This window comes from Rhinoderma darwinii, chromosome 7 (genome assembly GCF_050947455.1).
Source record: "Rhinoderma darwinii isolate aRhiDar2 chromosome 7, aRhiDar2.hap1, whole genome shotgun sequence".
NCBI lineage: Eukaryota > Metazoa > Chordata > Amphibia > Anura > Rhinodermatidae > Rhinoderma > Rhinoderma darwinii.
This window is the reverse complement of record NC_134693.1, coordinates 127,690,138-127,707,743: the sequence shown is the minus strand read 5'-3', so window position 1 is coordinate 127,707,743 and position 17,606 is coordinate 127,690,138. Positions and strand designations below refer to the sequence as shown.

The 17,606-nt window shown below is 40.3% G+C and overlaps 1 protein-coding gene across 7 annotated transcripts in view; it reads left to right on the top strand.

Moving 5' to 3' along the window:
* The window catches only part of MAGI1 (membrane associated guanylate kinase, WW and PDZ domain containing 1), a 381,212-nt gene that overhangs the window by 346,907 nt on the left and 16,699 nt on the right, over positions 1–17,606 (top strand). For 6 of the 7 annotated variants that reach the window (XM_075834001.1, XM_075833999.1, XM_075833998.1 and 3 more), the window contains 4 exons: positions 3,826–4,045; positions 11,220–11,311; positions 12,593–12,785; positions 13,746–14,045. In XM_075834001.1, the coding sequence (XP_075690116.1) occupies positions 3,826–4,045; positions 11,220–11,311; positions 12,593–12,785; positions 13,746–14,045 (805 nt within the window). The remainder of the gene's footprint in view (positions 1–3,825; positions 4,046–11,219; positions 11,312–12,592; positions 12,786–13,745; positions 14,046–17,606) is intronic. The other variant, XM_075834000.1, reaches the window with a different exon arrangement.

Genomic DNA, 17,606 nt, shown 5'->3' with positions numbered 1-17,606 from the left:
ACGGACGAAAATAGTATATGTCCTATTTTTTAACGGGCCCTTCACATGCTCCGTTTAAAACTACGACCGTGTGAACAGCCCCATTGAAATACATGCAGCTGTGTGACAGCCGTCAAAAAAACGGCCATCCACGGACGAGATTTACGTTCGTCTGTAGGCCTAAAAGTTGGAAGAAAATGCATTTAGTAAAAATATCAGGAAGGCGCAGGGACAAGCTAAGCACAATCAGAAGGCAAAAAAGCCCCTTTAAAGCTATTGTGGATTACAGTAGCGTATTAGTTGTATAATACATTAGTTTATAATGGAGTGACAGCGAGTGTGGGGTCAAGAAGTTATAAAAGTTGTTATGCAACATAAGTACACCTTGTCATGACAACGCTCAATAATTTATGGAAATCTATTCCCAATAGTGAGGTCTTGGGCTCTGTGCCCTCCTGTCCTCGCTATTCTTTCTGCATCTCTAATTCTTCAGCACTCGCTCTTCTGCCTCTTTTCCTGCTGCTGTGATTCCACGGCCAATATATTATTTGCATGACAGATTGCAATATGTGTCATTTCTCAGCTACAAGGTAGTTCCAAAATGTACCCAAAATTCTAACTTTTTTTTTCTCTCTTAAGTGTGACAAAAAAAATATGCCCCTTTTTGTAGGATTTGTAGGTGTACATAGCACTTATGTCCTATTCACGAGTCAATGGACTGTGAAAAATGTTAGCAGGAACCTTTCTTGATGGGCAGCATATTTGTAATTCTGAGGATGGCTTGGATTTCACAATGTTTTATAGATGAGTGAACTAAAAGGGATGATCATGACCTGGGGCTGTAATCCCTTAATTTCTGTCTCGTCCTGGGATCAGAACCCAATAGTTCCCACTGACCGGTCGGATCCATCTCTATGGTATTTGTTTCTGGAAGCCCCTATCCAGTATATCCAAAGATTCCGACAAGGGATTAATTTCTTATCCCCATAAAATTTAAGAGGGTTTTCGGTTTAGAAAACCCATTTTCAAATACCTATTACGGCATTCTGAGTCCATGGAGAAAGGGTGTATGTTCTTGATCTCCAACAATTAGCCAGTAGAGTGGCCATGAAGCATCACATCCGTCCATTACATCGACTGCCCATTGATTTCAATGCACACTGTGTAATGCTGCTTTTTTTCCTGTGGTGTTGCTGGAGGAGAATTGCTTCTGTGTTTCCCCACAGATTACAGTTTACCACTGGTGGTCCCAGCAGTGGAACAACCGGTGATCAGCCTATTTTCGGTGGACCCTTCTTACAAAACTGATTAGAATAAGCGGACAGCCCCCTTAACGGATACATACGTAATTATATTCTAATTAGCTATACTAGGGAAAGTGCTACGGAGACTGATGGCCCTTTTACACTGGTCAATTATCGAGCAAACGAGCGTTCGAAGAATAATTGCCCTGTGTAAACAGGGCAACGATCAGCCGATGAATGAGCAAGTGCTCGTTCATCAGCTGATTGTATCGTTTTAAATGGCCAAAATATTATCATTGTCTGCAGCACATCTCTCTGTGTAAACAAGGAGATGTGCTGCCGACATGATAGAAATGCATTGGGATGAGCAATCGGAGTAACAAGCGCTCATCCCCATACTAGGTCCTTATGAAAGGAGCAAATGAGCGCCGATCAACGGGCTATCTCGTTGATTGGCGCTCGTTTACACGGCCCATGTCCGGCCGTGTAATATCATCTTTAAGCCGGCCATACACATAAGACCATGATCGGCTGCAATGCGGTCGATCAATTGTCTGTGGGATTGTTGGTGCAAATGATCCCAACTGTGACCGTAAAGACTGGCCGATCGTAGAGTCTGTTTTAGTAAAAGAAAAATTACTTCCTGGGGCTGATGCGAAGTGGCAAATTATCGTCCGAATTCAGCTGATCCGGCCATACACGTGTAGTTTCAGCCAACCAAGGCCAACCTTTTTCAACCTGGCAGATGACGTTTTGGGCAGACAAAAATCTGCCATCGGCCATCGCGAACAATCTTTCGTGTTAATTTTTTTTAAAATAATGGTTGGCTGAAATTGACTACTTTTATCTCATGTGTATGGCAAAGTATTTGGGATAGGGCGACCACCCCACAATGCTTAGGAACCAGTTTAGGTGTGTATCAAATGGATAAGGGGCTTTTTGGATATGTGGCACATGTTATGGATGATGAAGGATACAAGATTCCTGGATTATCCTGTTGTCAGTAATACAACCAAGTAAAACATTAGAATCGGCCTCCACAGCTTGATTTCTGGTAGCCGGCTGATCAGACTACAAGTTTCTTCATGTATTTAGGGACTTGTGTTTTGACACTTTACTGGAATTTGAGGTTACTGGGCCAGCAGCCCCGCACAAATGGCAAGCAATTCTTTTGCCCCTGGGCTGAAAAAGTTATATTACAAAAACAGCTCCACTGAATGAGAGCATGCCCAATAAATAGTGTGGTTTTGCTTTCTTTGGCTTGTGATTCATAACTATTTTCCATTTTCCGCTCTGTGATGTGCTTAATAAATACTGTTTTTCGGATGAAGGACTTAACAGTTGAAAAAAACGGGGAAATAACGGTCTCCCAATCTACATTGTTAACAAGATGATTCTTTACAGATTATTACTGAAACACACGTCTCCAATTCTCCTTCAGGGAAGCGGAGAGCACTCGAGCAGGAAATTGGTACCTCTTCATCTCTGGGGTGAACCTTACTACCTGTTCTTTAATTTCTTCTGATCATTTAACTCAATGGTTTCCAGAAAGGTGCTGAAAGTCCATCAGGCAAGAAGGATCGTGAATGCTCAATTTTTTAGTTGTATATTGTTTTATCTCCTGCTTTGGATAAAAGCCTTGCCGATGGCCATTGTTCATAAAGCCATTAGTTTTCTTAAAACCATTAGACACAAATCTTCTCACATACTTAATCTAACTCCCATTATTATAATTGACATATAATGGTTAAAGCGTATACTAGGTTTCCAGCTGCTTATTATAAGGGTAAAAAGTTTTGGATTTTTTTTTTCTCTTTAATGTTTTTCAGGACTTTTATGGATGGTAGAGCAGTATACTGGTCTTAAAGGAAACGACAGACCTAAAAATTAGTGACAGAAAAAAGATTAAAAAGCTTATCCGCCATGGATAATCCTTTTTTGTTAAGAGTCTACTAACAACGAGATAATCACAGGACCATGCTAGGACCATCTGCAATCAGCTGTAATCTGCGGGGAATCCAGCAGCAAGTGTTCAATTCCCCTTCAGTGCCACCACAGGAGAAAATAAGCATTACATGGTGCCCACTGACAGCAATGGGCTGTCAATGTATTTATGGATGTGATAAGTCCTCCAGAGTAAGGACCTCCGCTCTGACTAATAAATAGGGAACCCTACACTATTAACTCAGAATTCCCCAGTAGGGTATTTGAAGGCTTCTTTTTTTTAACTCGGAAAACTCTATAGATCTGTCAGGAAACAAGGTCATTTTCCTCTTGGCTCTCCCCATAAATGGCTAGAAAGTCTTTATTACAAATAGAGCCGTGGGGAAGGTTTCTGATGCAGCAAGCAGCCTCCCAGCCTGGACAAGGCCTCCCAAATCTCTTCTTTACATACTTTAAGACTTGGAATCAGAGACAAAATTGATCCCTTTAAGGAAATATAACATTGTCATTTTAAAATGTACAGTCAAGTAAGAGGTTGATATTTTTGTCATTATTGCTGGTCTTTTTCATTTTAGTGTGAAACTGAATTTTGGAAAAAAGTTATAAAATTATAATTCCACATCAAAGATAGTTATTTTTGTTTCTTCTTTCTAAACAGCAACCACAACTTGAAAGGAAAGACAGCCAAAACAGTTCCCAGCACAGCGTATCCAGTCATCACAGTGGGCACACTGCCTCACCCCTTCGTATTGCCCCTATTGTTCCTGACTATCCAACCAGCGAGGCACCATCTGTGGACCAAGGTGACGGCTCAGGACAGAAAAAGCCTGATCCATTTAAAATCTGGGCCCAGTCCAGGAGCATGTATGAAAGCAGACGTAAGTATCTACTCTAATCAGGCAGTAGTTCTGTATATGTTCGAGAACACAGCAAACATAAAAGCTTAAAGTGGTTGTCTGCTTTGCTCATCCCCTTTTTGTTATATTAGTCCCACTGATTAGTTTGTCATGCTGCTGGCACCTCCAGTGATCAGCTATAACCTGTGTGGGAACCCTAAAGCAAGTGTTCAATTCCCCTGCAGTGCCACCACAGGAAAAAAGAAGCATTACATGATTTCCATTGAAATCAATGGTCTGTTTGTGTAATGAATGGACATGCTGGGTCCTCCAGAGCGTGAGAACTTCTTTGTAGCTACTCTCTGGTTAACTGATGAGTTTCCTGAATGAAGGACTACCTCAGTATATTAACTCAGTGTGCCCCACTCTAATAGACAGGGGATGTTCACATGGGACATGCCAGGGTACAAGTTATAGCTTCACACAAACTGACGAGCCACTGGTTCCATAAAGTTACGGAGTACCCCCTAGGCATTCAATATGCTCATTATATATAATACGGTTGTCTCTTAACTCCACTTTTTCCATATCTACATTTCATATAATGGGGAGTGACGATGCCCAAGAGCAGCAAGAGGGGTCCCGTTGTTGTTATTGAGTCAGAAATCAGACTCCCACCTCGAATTGACATTCCATATACAATTAATTGCTGAAAACCCCCCAGAAAAATGTATAACACGACTATGAAGGAATTATGTCTCTAATTTTTTTGTTCAGGCAGGGGTGTAACTATAGGGAGTGCAGAGGTTGCAGTTGCACCCTAGCCCTGGAGCCTGAGAGAGTCCAAATGGTCCGTCTATCACATATGAGACCACCAGTATTGTAAATGACGTGATGGTTTAGGCTCCGCGTTACAGATTTCGCATTGAAATTTCAAGATACACCTCTGTGCACGATGTGCAGAGTAGAGATGATAAAATAGGTGCAGTACTGGCCATTACGCTGTAGACAAAGCAGATGAGCCTAAAGCCTATTCGTTAATATTATAGTTTTATATAACATCATTGATAGGTTATTACATTATACGAAGGTCTCAGATCATGGCTGGCCTAGGTGGCATGCCTTGTGAATGTAAATTCTCCTTGAAGCAGTTAGTTTTCCCCCTCAATAAGCAATAAGCAGAGGAATCCCGGAACATCAGACTGATTGATGCAGATTTCTTGGCAGTATGACTGCACGGATCAGCATGTATGTAACCTTGGCATAAACGTTAACGGCCTAGTATGTTTTTATAGATGGGAAATAAATGGACCACGCACGTTTTCGGGTTCATTTAGTGTGTAACCAAGTGCAATATATGTACTCCAATAAAGTGACTGGCTTCTTGTTTTTGGCAGGTGCGCAGTAGTATGTCCTGCAGCACAGTATACATTATATTTATATTGTCAGTGACTAGAATAGATCAGCGGCAAAATCTAGAGTACAAGTAGGTAACTAATGGTCGTCTGCTGTTGAATCATATACATAACTGCTGGAAATGAATATCACCAGTGGTTTATAAGCTATACGTAAACTATACCTATCTATATATTATTGCCATTTGTATTATATTTTCTATACCATATTTAACTATTTAGGTCTGACTACAGTCCATGGCACCTAAAGTAGAAATTGCAAAAGAAGATGCATATAATGTGGTTCTTTTAAGACCTATCCATGAGCTTTTTCTGTGATTTCTATTACTCAAGTTACGTAGCGAAGTGTCAAAAAGATGGAAGTTGGTCAAATTCAACCTGTTTTGATGATTTGTTGACCCGGAGCCGTGTTTCCCATACCTGTCCTTAAACCCCAACAGGCCCTGTTTTGTTGAGAAAATTCCCATAGAGACAACACATGCTAGTTATTCTTTTAGTAAACCTAACCTAAAATTATCGGTGCAACATCAAGGCCCTGTTCACACTGAGTTTTTTTGCAGGTGGAAAAACCTGCCTCAGGAATTTTGAGGCAAATTTTGACCTGTCTGCACTCTTTGCCATGTTTTTCGGCCGCAGCCATTGAGCGCCGCGGGCAAAAAACACCTCGAAAACCGCTCCCTCTGCCTCCCATTGATGTCAATGAGAGGTCAGAGATGGAAACGCCCAAAGAAAGGGCATGAAAAAAAATCGCCTCCGCCGCCCATTGAAATCAATTGGAGACTTTTTTTGGCCGTTTTTTGGCGCCGCTTCTGCGTCCAAAAACTGTGTGAACAGGGCCTAAGGGAACCCTCAAAACATTACCATTTGCGGTTCCTTGAGGACAGGTTTTGGAAACACTGACCAAGAGGAAAACCCTGGCAAAGTAAATGTGAATTTGCCTTTTGTAAGTGAATAAAATACTGACTTGTAGCATAGCCGTCTAATAGATAGTTATATCATTATTGAAAAAAAGGAATCCAACCCATTTTTAAATAATTTTTAAGCGTCAGGCCCCATGCACACGACCGTAATTTGTATCCGTTATTACGGATGAAAATGCGGACCCATTAAATTCTTTTGGCCACGGACATCTTTCCGTATATTTACGGGTGTGTGTACTTCCGTGCAGTAGACCTGATCCGCAAATTATAGAACATGTCCTATTCTTGTCCGCAATTGCGGCACCGACTCGCCCAAAGTCGTCTATGGGCACTTCCACAACTGCAGACGGCTACAGATGTGTATTCGTAGCCGTTGGAGCCGTACTTGCGGACAGTAAAATCTATTATGGTCATGTGCATGAAGCCTGAGAGTTTTTTTTTTTTTTTTAGAACCCGCGCCACCAATGTCTGTTGGCTGTGTCTGGTATTGCAGTTTAGCCCCTTTTATGTGCAGGGGTGAAGCTACAATACCAGACACATCCTATAGGTGGCGCTAATACTGAATATACAGAAAATAAGCAGACCTTGTATTCTAATCACATTTACTAACACGATCACCCTTTACTAACAATCACAGCAGTAATTATAGAGAAAACTCAAGTTAAAGTCCTGAATCTATAAGTCTTCTGTTTCTTTAGCAGTCGATACAGATTTGTTTGTGAGAAAAATACAATAGCAAAAACAAACAAACCTGCATTGTGCCGTAAAAAAATTAAAGCCTTCCTATAATAGAAGTAAATATGGGACCTCCTGCAGTACAGGCCCAGAGTACTCTGGCTAAACTGTAATCTTTTACAGGTTGATTTTGGGTTGAGTACCAGTTGCCATCGGCTTTCACAGTCCCTGTTGTAAAAGAGAAATAACAAAGTTTTATTTTAGTGCGGTGTGACAAAGATCGATACAGGAATAAAGTACATTGGATCGCTATTGATGTTTTGTTCAGTTTTTATGGGTATTTAATCTTGATTAAGGTAAATTACCACTTAAGCTAAAGAGCTGGAAGAGCAAGAAAAACTCCACTAATTGCTTTATTGACTGCAAAACATTAACTAGAAATTTTAGCTTTACTTATTCTTCAGAGGTGCAATAATTCCTATTCTGTACCGAGTTCTTCACTTGTAATTTTTTAATTATTTCAATTCAAAATTTTTGGGTAATCAGATCATTAGAATGACCATAGCAGCGAGAGATGAGTGTGCTGACTTTGTCGGAGGCAGTAAACTGTCAAGTGAGAATAGAGTTATATGGAATATGGCTTATTGGTGACATGAGGGAAACAGACTAAAGTTGGTTATAGACCATAAATAAATCCGCTATAGCAAAGCATTTCAAGACTGAGTTCACACGTTCCAAATTCTTACGGCTGTTGAGAGAGCCTCAGCAAATCTGTGCCAAACTCCGTTGCAGAATCCTCCATGAATTGGCGGTAAATCTGCTGCAAATCTGCAGATGATCTATCCACGACGTGAAAACACAGCCTAATGATTTTGGTTTTGAAATTTCGACACTAATATTTGTTCCCAAGGTCTCGATCTGTAAATAAGTACTGGATCTGCCAGATTGGATTTTTTTCAGCCTTCTTTTGGTGGCTTTTGGCTGTAGTTGTGTCCTCCAGCAGAGGCATAACTTTAGGGGGGGGGGCAGAGATTGTGGTCGCACCCGGGTCCTAAAACCTAAGTAGACCCAAAATTCCCCAATTCTCCACATTAGAAGACCAGTACCATAAATGACCTGTGATAGTTGTGGGGGCCTCTGCCTTCCAGGTCATGAAGAATGGACCATGGACTTAACTTTTGATGAATCCAAGCCATGTTTCATACGTTGTTGGCTAAATGGTTGGCGTTTGTGAGCTGGCAGTTTTCGCTGTCTATAGGCACTTTTAGATGATCGAAAGTACTTTAGCCCCTTACCAAATCAAGAGGTGCAAAATGCTGACATCAAATACATCTCATGTTAAAATAAATATATATATATATATATATATATATATATATATATGTGTGTATATATATATTTATATATACAAAGAAGTAGGTTGGCCATTTGGGTCAATGATTGGGTCAATTATTTTTTTCTTCATCATCCTTTAGTGACTTATTCCAATGCAGCCATTAATCTCCTGTAATGCACAGCATGAGAAGTGTCCAATACTAAAACCTGGCTTTCATCCCACTCAGTGAGTTTTCCGAATACAAACCTCTGACTTAACCACAAGTAGTGACTTCCCCTAATTATATTGATTTTTTTCTTCAAGAAAAGTCCTTATATTACCTTATCTACTTGACTCACTTAATGGTATTGACTTGTGGAGACCACCTCTCTAATCAATAGAAGTGAAGATCCGCTGAGGGTCAGAAACCGTTTTCCGGTAATACTCTACTGGGCACCGAAATAACATTTAATTGATGTAGCCTTTTCATTCGGATTGCCTTATTCAGTCTTCCTACCGTTAACTAAAACAAAAATATATATTTACTCCACATTGAATGATTTGTTCTTTGTGTTTGCTATTTTCTAAAGGCAGTTTGCTGAAAATGTTATATGTAGGTCAGGCAGTCTTGGTCCAATATATAGGAATTATTAAATGCTAAAAATACACAAATAACACAAAATAAACCAAATGACCTTAAGAGCTCATGCATACATGTGCGCGACGCCATGCGGGTCTATATTATAACTCCTTAGGCACTATGTGTGTTTTCAAATCGTTCCTCTATATTCTACCCTTAAAGCAATGCTTCTATGTGAGGATGCCTCCGTAATACCACAATTAGTTTACCCACGGATTACGGATTCAATATGAAAGAAAAATCTCTGTGTGCCTCCGTATAAAATTAGAGGCACATTGAGGTACAGTTAGGCTGATCATAACCGGCTGTGGGTGCTGTGTTACTGATTCTTACAAGACCGGTCCATCGTGCGTCTATGTGCCTGAGCCCGAGTATTTGTATTCAAATTGCCAGTAATTACATAATAAAAAGGGTAAAAATACAAAATACATGGACCAAATTTTTTCAAAAAGGACTGTGATCAATGGGGCAAGTGTTGCTTTAGGTCCTACTGCCCAAATATCAGGCTATATCCTTACTACACATACTGTATGAAATAACAATAAAAGAAGGTTATCCTCATCTACAACTATTACTAATTGAATGTGTTAGGCGTTGATCAAGATCTTCTTTCTATAATAAACAAAATACAATGTTCTTTACTGATCTGTCTGCTATTTTTGGGTGGTCGGAAGCCTGGAAAAATCGGTACTGCATAACATTTCACATCTAATTATGTCATTAATTGTGTGCTCTACAAGGTGAAGCCTTGGGTGGTCTCGTCACCTACTGAGTGAATACGATTTTGTGTTGGTAATAGGGGATGCCGAATAAAATATAGATTTTAACACAGTCCCTATAGTCCGAATTAAAAGTAAAAAAAAAATGACTTCTGACTTATTCTGATTAACAAGAACCTCTTAAGTAGAATTTATAGTTGAAGACTATGTATGCAAAATTGCAGTTATTGTTGGATACAAAGTAGCCTGAGGGTTGCATATTATTTTTCTTATGTTGCACCAGATGACTTATGATCTCAGCTGGAATAATTGTTTGGGGATTGTCGTCATACAGTAGAAGGGATAAGAGGAAGCCAACATGAAACTTCAGAGACACAAATCTGTTCACTAGTCAGATTTGGAAACAGTATGATTAATTCATAATGATAAATAAGATCAAATATCAAACTTGGCAGCATCCGAGTCATCTGGCAAAGAATTCACCAGGAATGCTCGAAAATAGAACTGGTGTTGTTATTGTAGGCCGGTGACATTTCAGTTTTGGTCCAATTCCACTTCATTCTCTCGAAGTTGTTAAGAGTGTTATGCAAATCTTCAATAAGGTTACAATCTGAGCACATTAAGTGTTAAGTGAGAGCGTCTACAGGATGCGGGTGGTTGTAGGGAGCCAAAATACAAATGGCAGGCTCGTATGTGTGGACTGTATGATTGTATAAATCCCGTAATAATACCAATGGTTATGATGCTAGTGGAGAGAAAAGCCCATCTGGGGTAACTCCTACCCAAGAAAGAAAAGAGACAGACTATGGGACCCTTGGAGAAAAAGAGCCCAGTCAAGGTTGATCCCATTCTCTTTGCTATTGAATGGTGAGAACCTAAGAAGGAATCCCTTGCAATGTTAACAAAGAAGAGAGAGAATCCCCACAAGGGTCAAGGAAAGGGGATAGCATAAAAATACCAGGCCCTTTTGTCCTGGTTGGCATTATCTAGCACCATAAGAAGGGAATCCATTTTGATCCCTTCTATTGGACCCACTCTATGTACACTCCTGGTCCTACCACCTCATTACGACGGATATGAACCACAGGCCCTATAGTGTTTTAAAACAAGCAAGGAGACGGAAGGTTAGCCACTCCTCACCTCTACAAAAGATTGGAAGTTGCAGGTTGGACAAAAAAAGGGGTTGCGAAGGTGTCCACTAGATGCAGAAGCCCCATTTTTATATTTTATGGGGCTTTCCCTTGTCTGTTTATATCCCTGCTCATACGTTGGCTTGGCCTTTAAACTGGTCCTTTCACAGGAGAATTAGCATGTAAAGGGAATATTAACATTTATCAAATGGCAAACCCTGTAAATGGGTAATTTTTCTCAGTCTATTTGGACTGAAATCATCCAGTTGGCTCAGTTATGTCATTAAGCTTATGTATTGAGAATGGAAACTACTAAATAATTTAGGGCATTTTGAACAGATTTTTCTCTCTTTACAATATAGAATAAGAATGTGTTGCTTTTTCTTAATGTATCTTTTCTAGTTCCAGATTTTCAAGAACATGATATCTTTTTATGGAGGAAAGAGACTGGATTTGGCTTCAGAATTCTTGGCGGAAATGAGCCAGGGGAACCAGTAAGTACTGTAGTTACAGATGATAATGTGAAATGTACATGGTTACAATAGTAATGCTTTGAAATAGGGTTTATCAAGTCAAGTTAATAATTTAGAATTCCAGCTGTGTATAGTAATGATTTGTATGGTGACATATAAGACAGAGACTCTGGCAGCATTACGAAGCTTCCTGGCACTTTTGCTGCTTTCATATGTGTGGATCTTAATAAATATGAGCGGAAATAAAAACTGATATAATAGCTAAAGTAATCAAACAAAGCTCTATTCACACTGGCATCAGGCCTTCTATTTTTAAGAAGTCATGACCGTTCCGTTTGGAATAAATTTTTATAGATCCTATGGCTAATAATAGGTCTGTCAAGTTTTCAGCTGGCTCTCCTCCATAAGAATGTGTACAGGCTCTTCCCGGAGCCTGTACACATGGCATCTTAGACAGCCAACCGGAACCCTACTCTAGAGAGCTATTTTGCATACTAATTCCCAGGGAACATTGCCCTAAAGACTCCCCACCAGCTGGATCTCCACAAGGAGAATCAGTATCTTCCTAGAGCTTGTCTACTGGAAATAATAGTTCAGATGGAATAGAAATAACCTAGGTGTGAACAGCGACTTACATGTCAACATAGTTGACACGCAAAAACTTGGTGTGTTAAGGTGCTTTGTAGAAGAGAAAAAAAGCTTTCTCATCCTTAAAGGGGTTTTCACTGCATTTTTATTGCTTGTCCATACTTAGGATGGGATAGGGATAGGATAGGCCATCAATATCAGATCGGTGGGCATCCGACTCCCGGTACCCCCGCCGATCAGCTAACTCAAGGAGCCGTGGTGTTCATTGCTGCGGCCTCCGCAATGTTTACCAGGCCCAGCACCGAACACATCCGTAGCGGCTGTGCCTGGAATTGCAGCTCCGTTCCATTCACGTGAATGGGACCGGAACTACAATCTGAGGCACAGCTTCTATGGAAGTGTATGGTGCTGTTCCTGTAAACTGGGAAAAGGCTGTGGCGACTAATGCCGTGGGCCCCTCAATTAACTGATCGGCAGGGTTGCCGGGGGACGTACCCCCACCAATCTGAACCCCTTTAATCTTCAATACCGGAAATAGACAATAAGTTGGCTCTTTGGATCAGTGTCTATACCGACCATATGTTAAATAACTGCATATTTTTCCACAGCATTATCGTGACTGTTGACTTCTCTCCAGGCATTCCACAAATTAAGACTCCGTAAACTTTATTAATCCAAGTAATGTATTGCCTAACATATTATCTCTTTTCTCAGATATTCATAGGTCATATTGTGCCTCTGGGATCAGCTGATGCAGATGGCCGGCTGAGATCGGGAGATGAACTTATATGTGTAGATGGAACGGCTGTGGTTGGAAAGTCACATCAACTTGTAGTTCAGCTCATGCAGCAGGCGGCCAAACAAGGTCACGTCAATTTAACCATAAGGCGCAAAGTAGTTTATCCAGGTGCGTTGACGTTTATTTGTGTGGTAAAGCCAGACAATTCTTCCTTTTGGTTGATATATGGAAATGTTATAGCTAACCATCTATTCAAAAATACACAAGGGTTACTCTACCATCATATGATGGGTCCTCAAGGAGATAAATAAGTTTATTACAACTCTTCTGATTCATAAAAAGATCTTTACTTGATATTAACGTTTTGGAGTAGACCAGCTGTTTGCTGCATAGGTAATACTCCTTAGCAAGATCGTGTTGAGCCTTTTATATCTGTGTTGTACATGTTGAGAAAAGTCATGCTATACTTGAAAGAGATCCGTTTATTGAGTTTGTATATATATACGGAGACATCACCTATAAATAATGGCTGATTCTAAGTTAAAGGGTTTACATCATGGTTCTCGAACCTGTGGCTCTCCAGCTGTTGAAAAACTACAACTCCCAGTTGGGAGTTGTAATATTACAAAAGTTGGAGAGCCACAGGTTGGAGATCATTAGTTAGATTAGATATAAATATTCCCTGTATCGAAGATTGTCTTTTGGGCTGTGCGTCGGCTGAACCCACTGATTTTGGCGGGACTGGCCGACCATCTAAGGTACATGTGGGTATCCCATCATTTCCCCGACAGCAGGTGTCGGGGGAAAGAAGGATTAGACTTGTTAAATTTCAACATGGCCGATTCTTTATTCTTGTGGGAGATAAGCCATCACCAAATGTGTCTGGCAGCGGCTTATTCCCCTCCCCAATTGAGAACGCATACTCGCTTGACTGGTTCGTGCATATGTATGGGTGTCGGGAGGAATAGCGGTTGGCCCAAGCGAGTGTTTGACCGACAGCTAACTAAGCTGTATGGCGACCTCTACTTTGGTGCCCTCTCTTTCTTGATGGACCATTTAGATAAATATTTTTCCTGTTCATTTTAATTTATAATTCATTCATAACAAACCAACTTTTTTACCTTCCAGTCCCCAAAACCGAAAATGATGTTCCTGCTTCACCAGCATCTTCCCACCATAGCAGTACCCAACCTGCCTCTTTAACAGAGGAGAAACGCACACCGCAAGGCAGCCAAAACTCGCTAAACACAGTCAGCTCCGGCAGTGGCTCCACCAGTGGAATCGGCAGTGGTGGAGGCGGCGGAGGCAGTGGACTAGTCAGCACAGTGATTCAGCCATATGATGTAGAAATTCGTCGTGGTGAAAATGAGGGCTTTGGATTCGTCATTGTGTCATCTGTGAGCAGACCCGAAGCTGGAACTACGTTCGGTAAGGGCAGCGAAGACAAAATTATTGTTTTTGAAAGGGGAAAATCACACATAATAATGAGCTACTGATATTTCCATAGACCTCCATTCTCTAGCCTTCTCCTACTCCTTAGTTTTTCACAAAAGAATATATATTTGAACCCTGGAATAGTCCTCCCGTACATCCATACCTTCATGCAGGTATGGCTGCTTTCGAGTACAGGGCGTATCTAAGGGAGACCAGGCAGTTTATCGAAGTGTAGAGCCCCTTTAAAAGGGAAAAAAATAAAATCAAACTCTCATTGTGCCAATTCCCCACCACTTTGCTTGCTAAGAATGTAGTTCCTCTGTAGAGGGGAGTCCTAGTTCAGCAAAGAGGATGGGAATCAACCAAGGATGGGCCCCCTCTCTCCAAAGGCCCCATAGCAGCTGCCTGTTTTACTCCCTCGTTTATGTACGCCCTCAGACTGTAGAGATTTATATTTTATAATTTATATCTAAATTGAAGGATTATGCTTTTAGAATTCATTTTTCCTCTGGTGTTATTCCATTAAAAAAAAGAAACCGTCATCTGAAGCCCCAGATGACCGTAAAATCTGTAATTATTAGGAAATCTTCAGTGCGAGTCTCTAGGTTTATAGCTCAGTCCAAGTGTTTAGGGAGCAGTAAAATCACTTGTATTCCGCATTAGAAGCGCATAGAAGCCTTAATCATGATATATATATATATATATATATATATATATATATATACATATATATATACATATATATATATATATAGTTCTGAGTAGCACATTATATTGGCTTTGACTCGGAACACCAAATCAATGTGACTTTTTAATACAGGTATATAGATTATAAATAATATACATATACTAACACAACATTTATTTAAGCTGTCACAGTACACCAATTATAGTATATCATAATGAAATACATACATCTTAACATCTACAATTTGGTGAGGCGTTGACTTAAAGGAGCAATCCAAAAAAACTGATACTGTGTTATGCCTAGTGCAGGGCCTCAAGGGGTGGTGCATGACTTCTATTGTTAGAATTCTTTGAATCAAGCTCCGCCCCTTGAGACCCTGCACTAGGCATAACTAGTGTATCATTTTTTTATAGAGTGTTCCTTTAAAATCTACGTCTGGCTTGTAGGTACACTGGGTAATATATAAGGAAATTGCTTTATCTGCAATTTCCTAATAAACAAAATTGCTCCTGCTACAATCGGCCAGTAAAGGGCAGCGGCAGGGAGATCAAATTCCCTGCAGTATCCTGGAGATAGTCAACATACCATTGAGGCTGGATTCACACATCGCGTATTCGTTGCAGATTGTTGAGCCGAAGCCAGAAGCGGTTTCAAAATGAATGGGAAATATAGAGGGAGAACATACTTTTCCGTCCTGAATCCATTTCTGGCTTTGGCTAAAAAATCTGCAACAAATATGCGATGTGTGAATCCAACCTAATAGTGGTCTATAGTTGATTATATACTAGCGCTAACCTATCTGCAATTCCCCAATAAACGAAAAAGCTCCTGTTACAATCCGCTAGTGAAGGGCAGTTGCGGGGAAAACAAGTTCCCTGCAGTTGCATGGAACCTCTCAATATACTGTTAAAAGTGGTCTATAGTTTTTTCTATGGAACACAGATTATATCCTGGCACAAATCGGTCTGTGACCTGTTTGTGAAGTGCATGGAAGCCACAGTTTTTTTTTCCTGCGCGGCTGCCCTTTACAAAGTGTATTAGATACAATTAGGAAAATTGCAGTACACTCGAATATTACCTTCAGACATGAGATACACTTTAATACCAAAGTGCTTACATTCTCTTATGAAATAAAGCCTGTAACTTTATTGTCCTAGATTATTCTGCGCACCCTCTCCGAATTTGGGGGTTGAATATAGTCTAAAGTTGAACTCACTCTATAGAAATGTCTGCCTTCCAAAAAAGCCATTTCTAAGATTAAAAAAAGAAAGTCTGCTCTCTTGTGTGAAACCGGTATTACAGCTCAGCCCCATTAAATTGAATGCAGAGAAGCTGCAATACCAGACATCTGCAAGAGTGGCGCTATTTTTTGGAATAAGAGCAAACCCTTTTTTTATCATCTACGTCAACACTTTTAAGATTAATGAGATTGATATTGCTGAATGAAAACATATCCAACTTTGATATTTGACATGTGGTGGCAGTCATATTGTGGACTGTCAGTGTTATTGATCACTATAGGCTGTAGTCTCGTAAAACGCCACAATATGGCTGCCTGTCCAATCTGTAACTATCATGTATATGCTTATTTCATCTTTGTGTGGTTACCCGCTATCTTAAACTAGAACTAACTCTGAAAAGTAGATGTGGATTTCTCCTCGCCATTGGTGTATGCATTTTTATTTGCACTCGGTTTGCGCTCTGCCTCTGCCTTTTCCTCTTGTGTGAGGTGTCTGTTGGCTTTTGCTTGAGGTTTTTCTCTCCGCGATAAAAGACAATTTCCTCCTGTTTAACGGTGCCGCAATAAATGTCTTTGGTGGAGGGGGTGGGGGATGCATTTTTATATTCATTCAATGATTATCATTTACATCTAACAGTGTACAAAACATTGGCAAGTACAAGTGGGTAATTTGTCCTGCATGGTTGTTCTGAGAGGCCCATGGTGTAGGGACAAGTCAACAAACTCTAATAATACTCTTTTAGCGTTGTCGAAAAGCACAGAGTATGAAATTTGGCAATTCCATAAAGGCCTTGTATACCTCCCTGGCCATAGCAGGAATAGAAATGGCAAATAATAATCTGCTTATATCTGATTTTCACTGTGGTAAAATCAAAAGCACAAGTTTAAGTCCCAGTATCCTTGGCACATTCCCTAAATGTTCATTTTTGGAAAACCTCTTTAAGAAATGATGTAACTGTCTAAAGAATTGTGGGCACCCACTGGCCAGGGGCTTTCAGGCAGTGCCCTAAAGACCAAATTGTCAGGCCACCCCGTCTTAGACTAGGTAATGAGTTAAGGTGCCCAAAGCTGTGAAGAACGTTATCTTACCATAGTTTAGCAGCTGGAATTTTTTCAATCTTTGTCCCAATGCTTTTGGGCCAATGACCGCATGCTCCAATCCAACAAATGTTTTGCTTCATCATCTTGCATTTGGAGAAATGTTTTAGTTTCCGTCTACCTTTGGGAAAAGTAGTCTTTAAGACAAATGGCATTCAACGGAATTTGGTTCTTTAAAATGTTCTCCATAATGTTCTTGAAACATTTTATGGAAGCTGGTAGGGCATTAGGGACTCGTACAAACGCTATATAGCCCCAAATTGCCTACATGAACAGAAATACATGCAACTTTTTGAGATTTATTCCCATTGCACAAAGAGCAAAATGTTAGACCACTTGGCTTTTAGAAGTTCACAGTAGTCCTACTAAAAATTACGGATATTGGATCTGCTTCCACGGCCTACAAGCGTACATTTCCTCTTAACTGCATTTACTGAATATGGGGGAGTCGGCAGCTTTACCATGTTGTCCTGAATATGCCACTGACTGGTTGTCTTGCCAATGTTTTGTTCACTTGAGCAGCACAGCT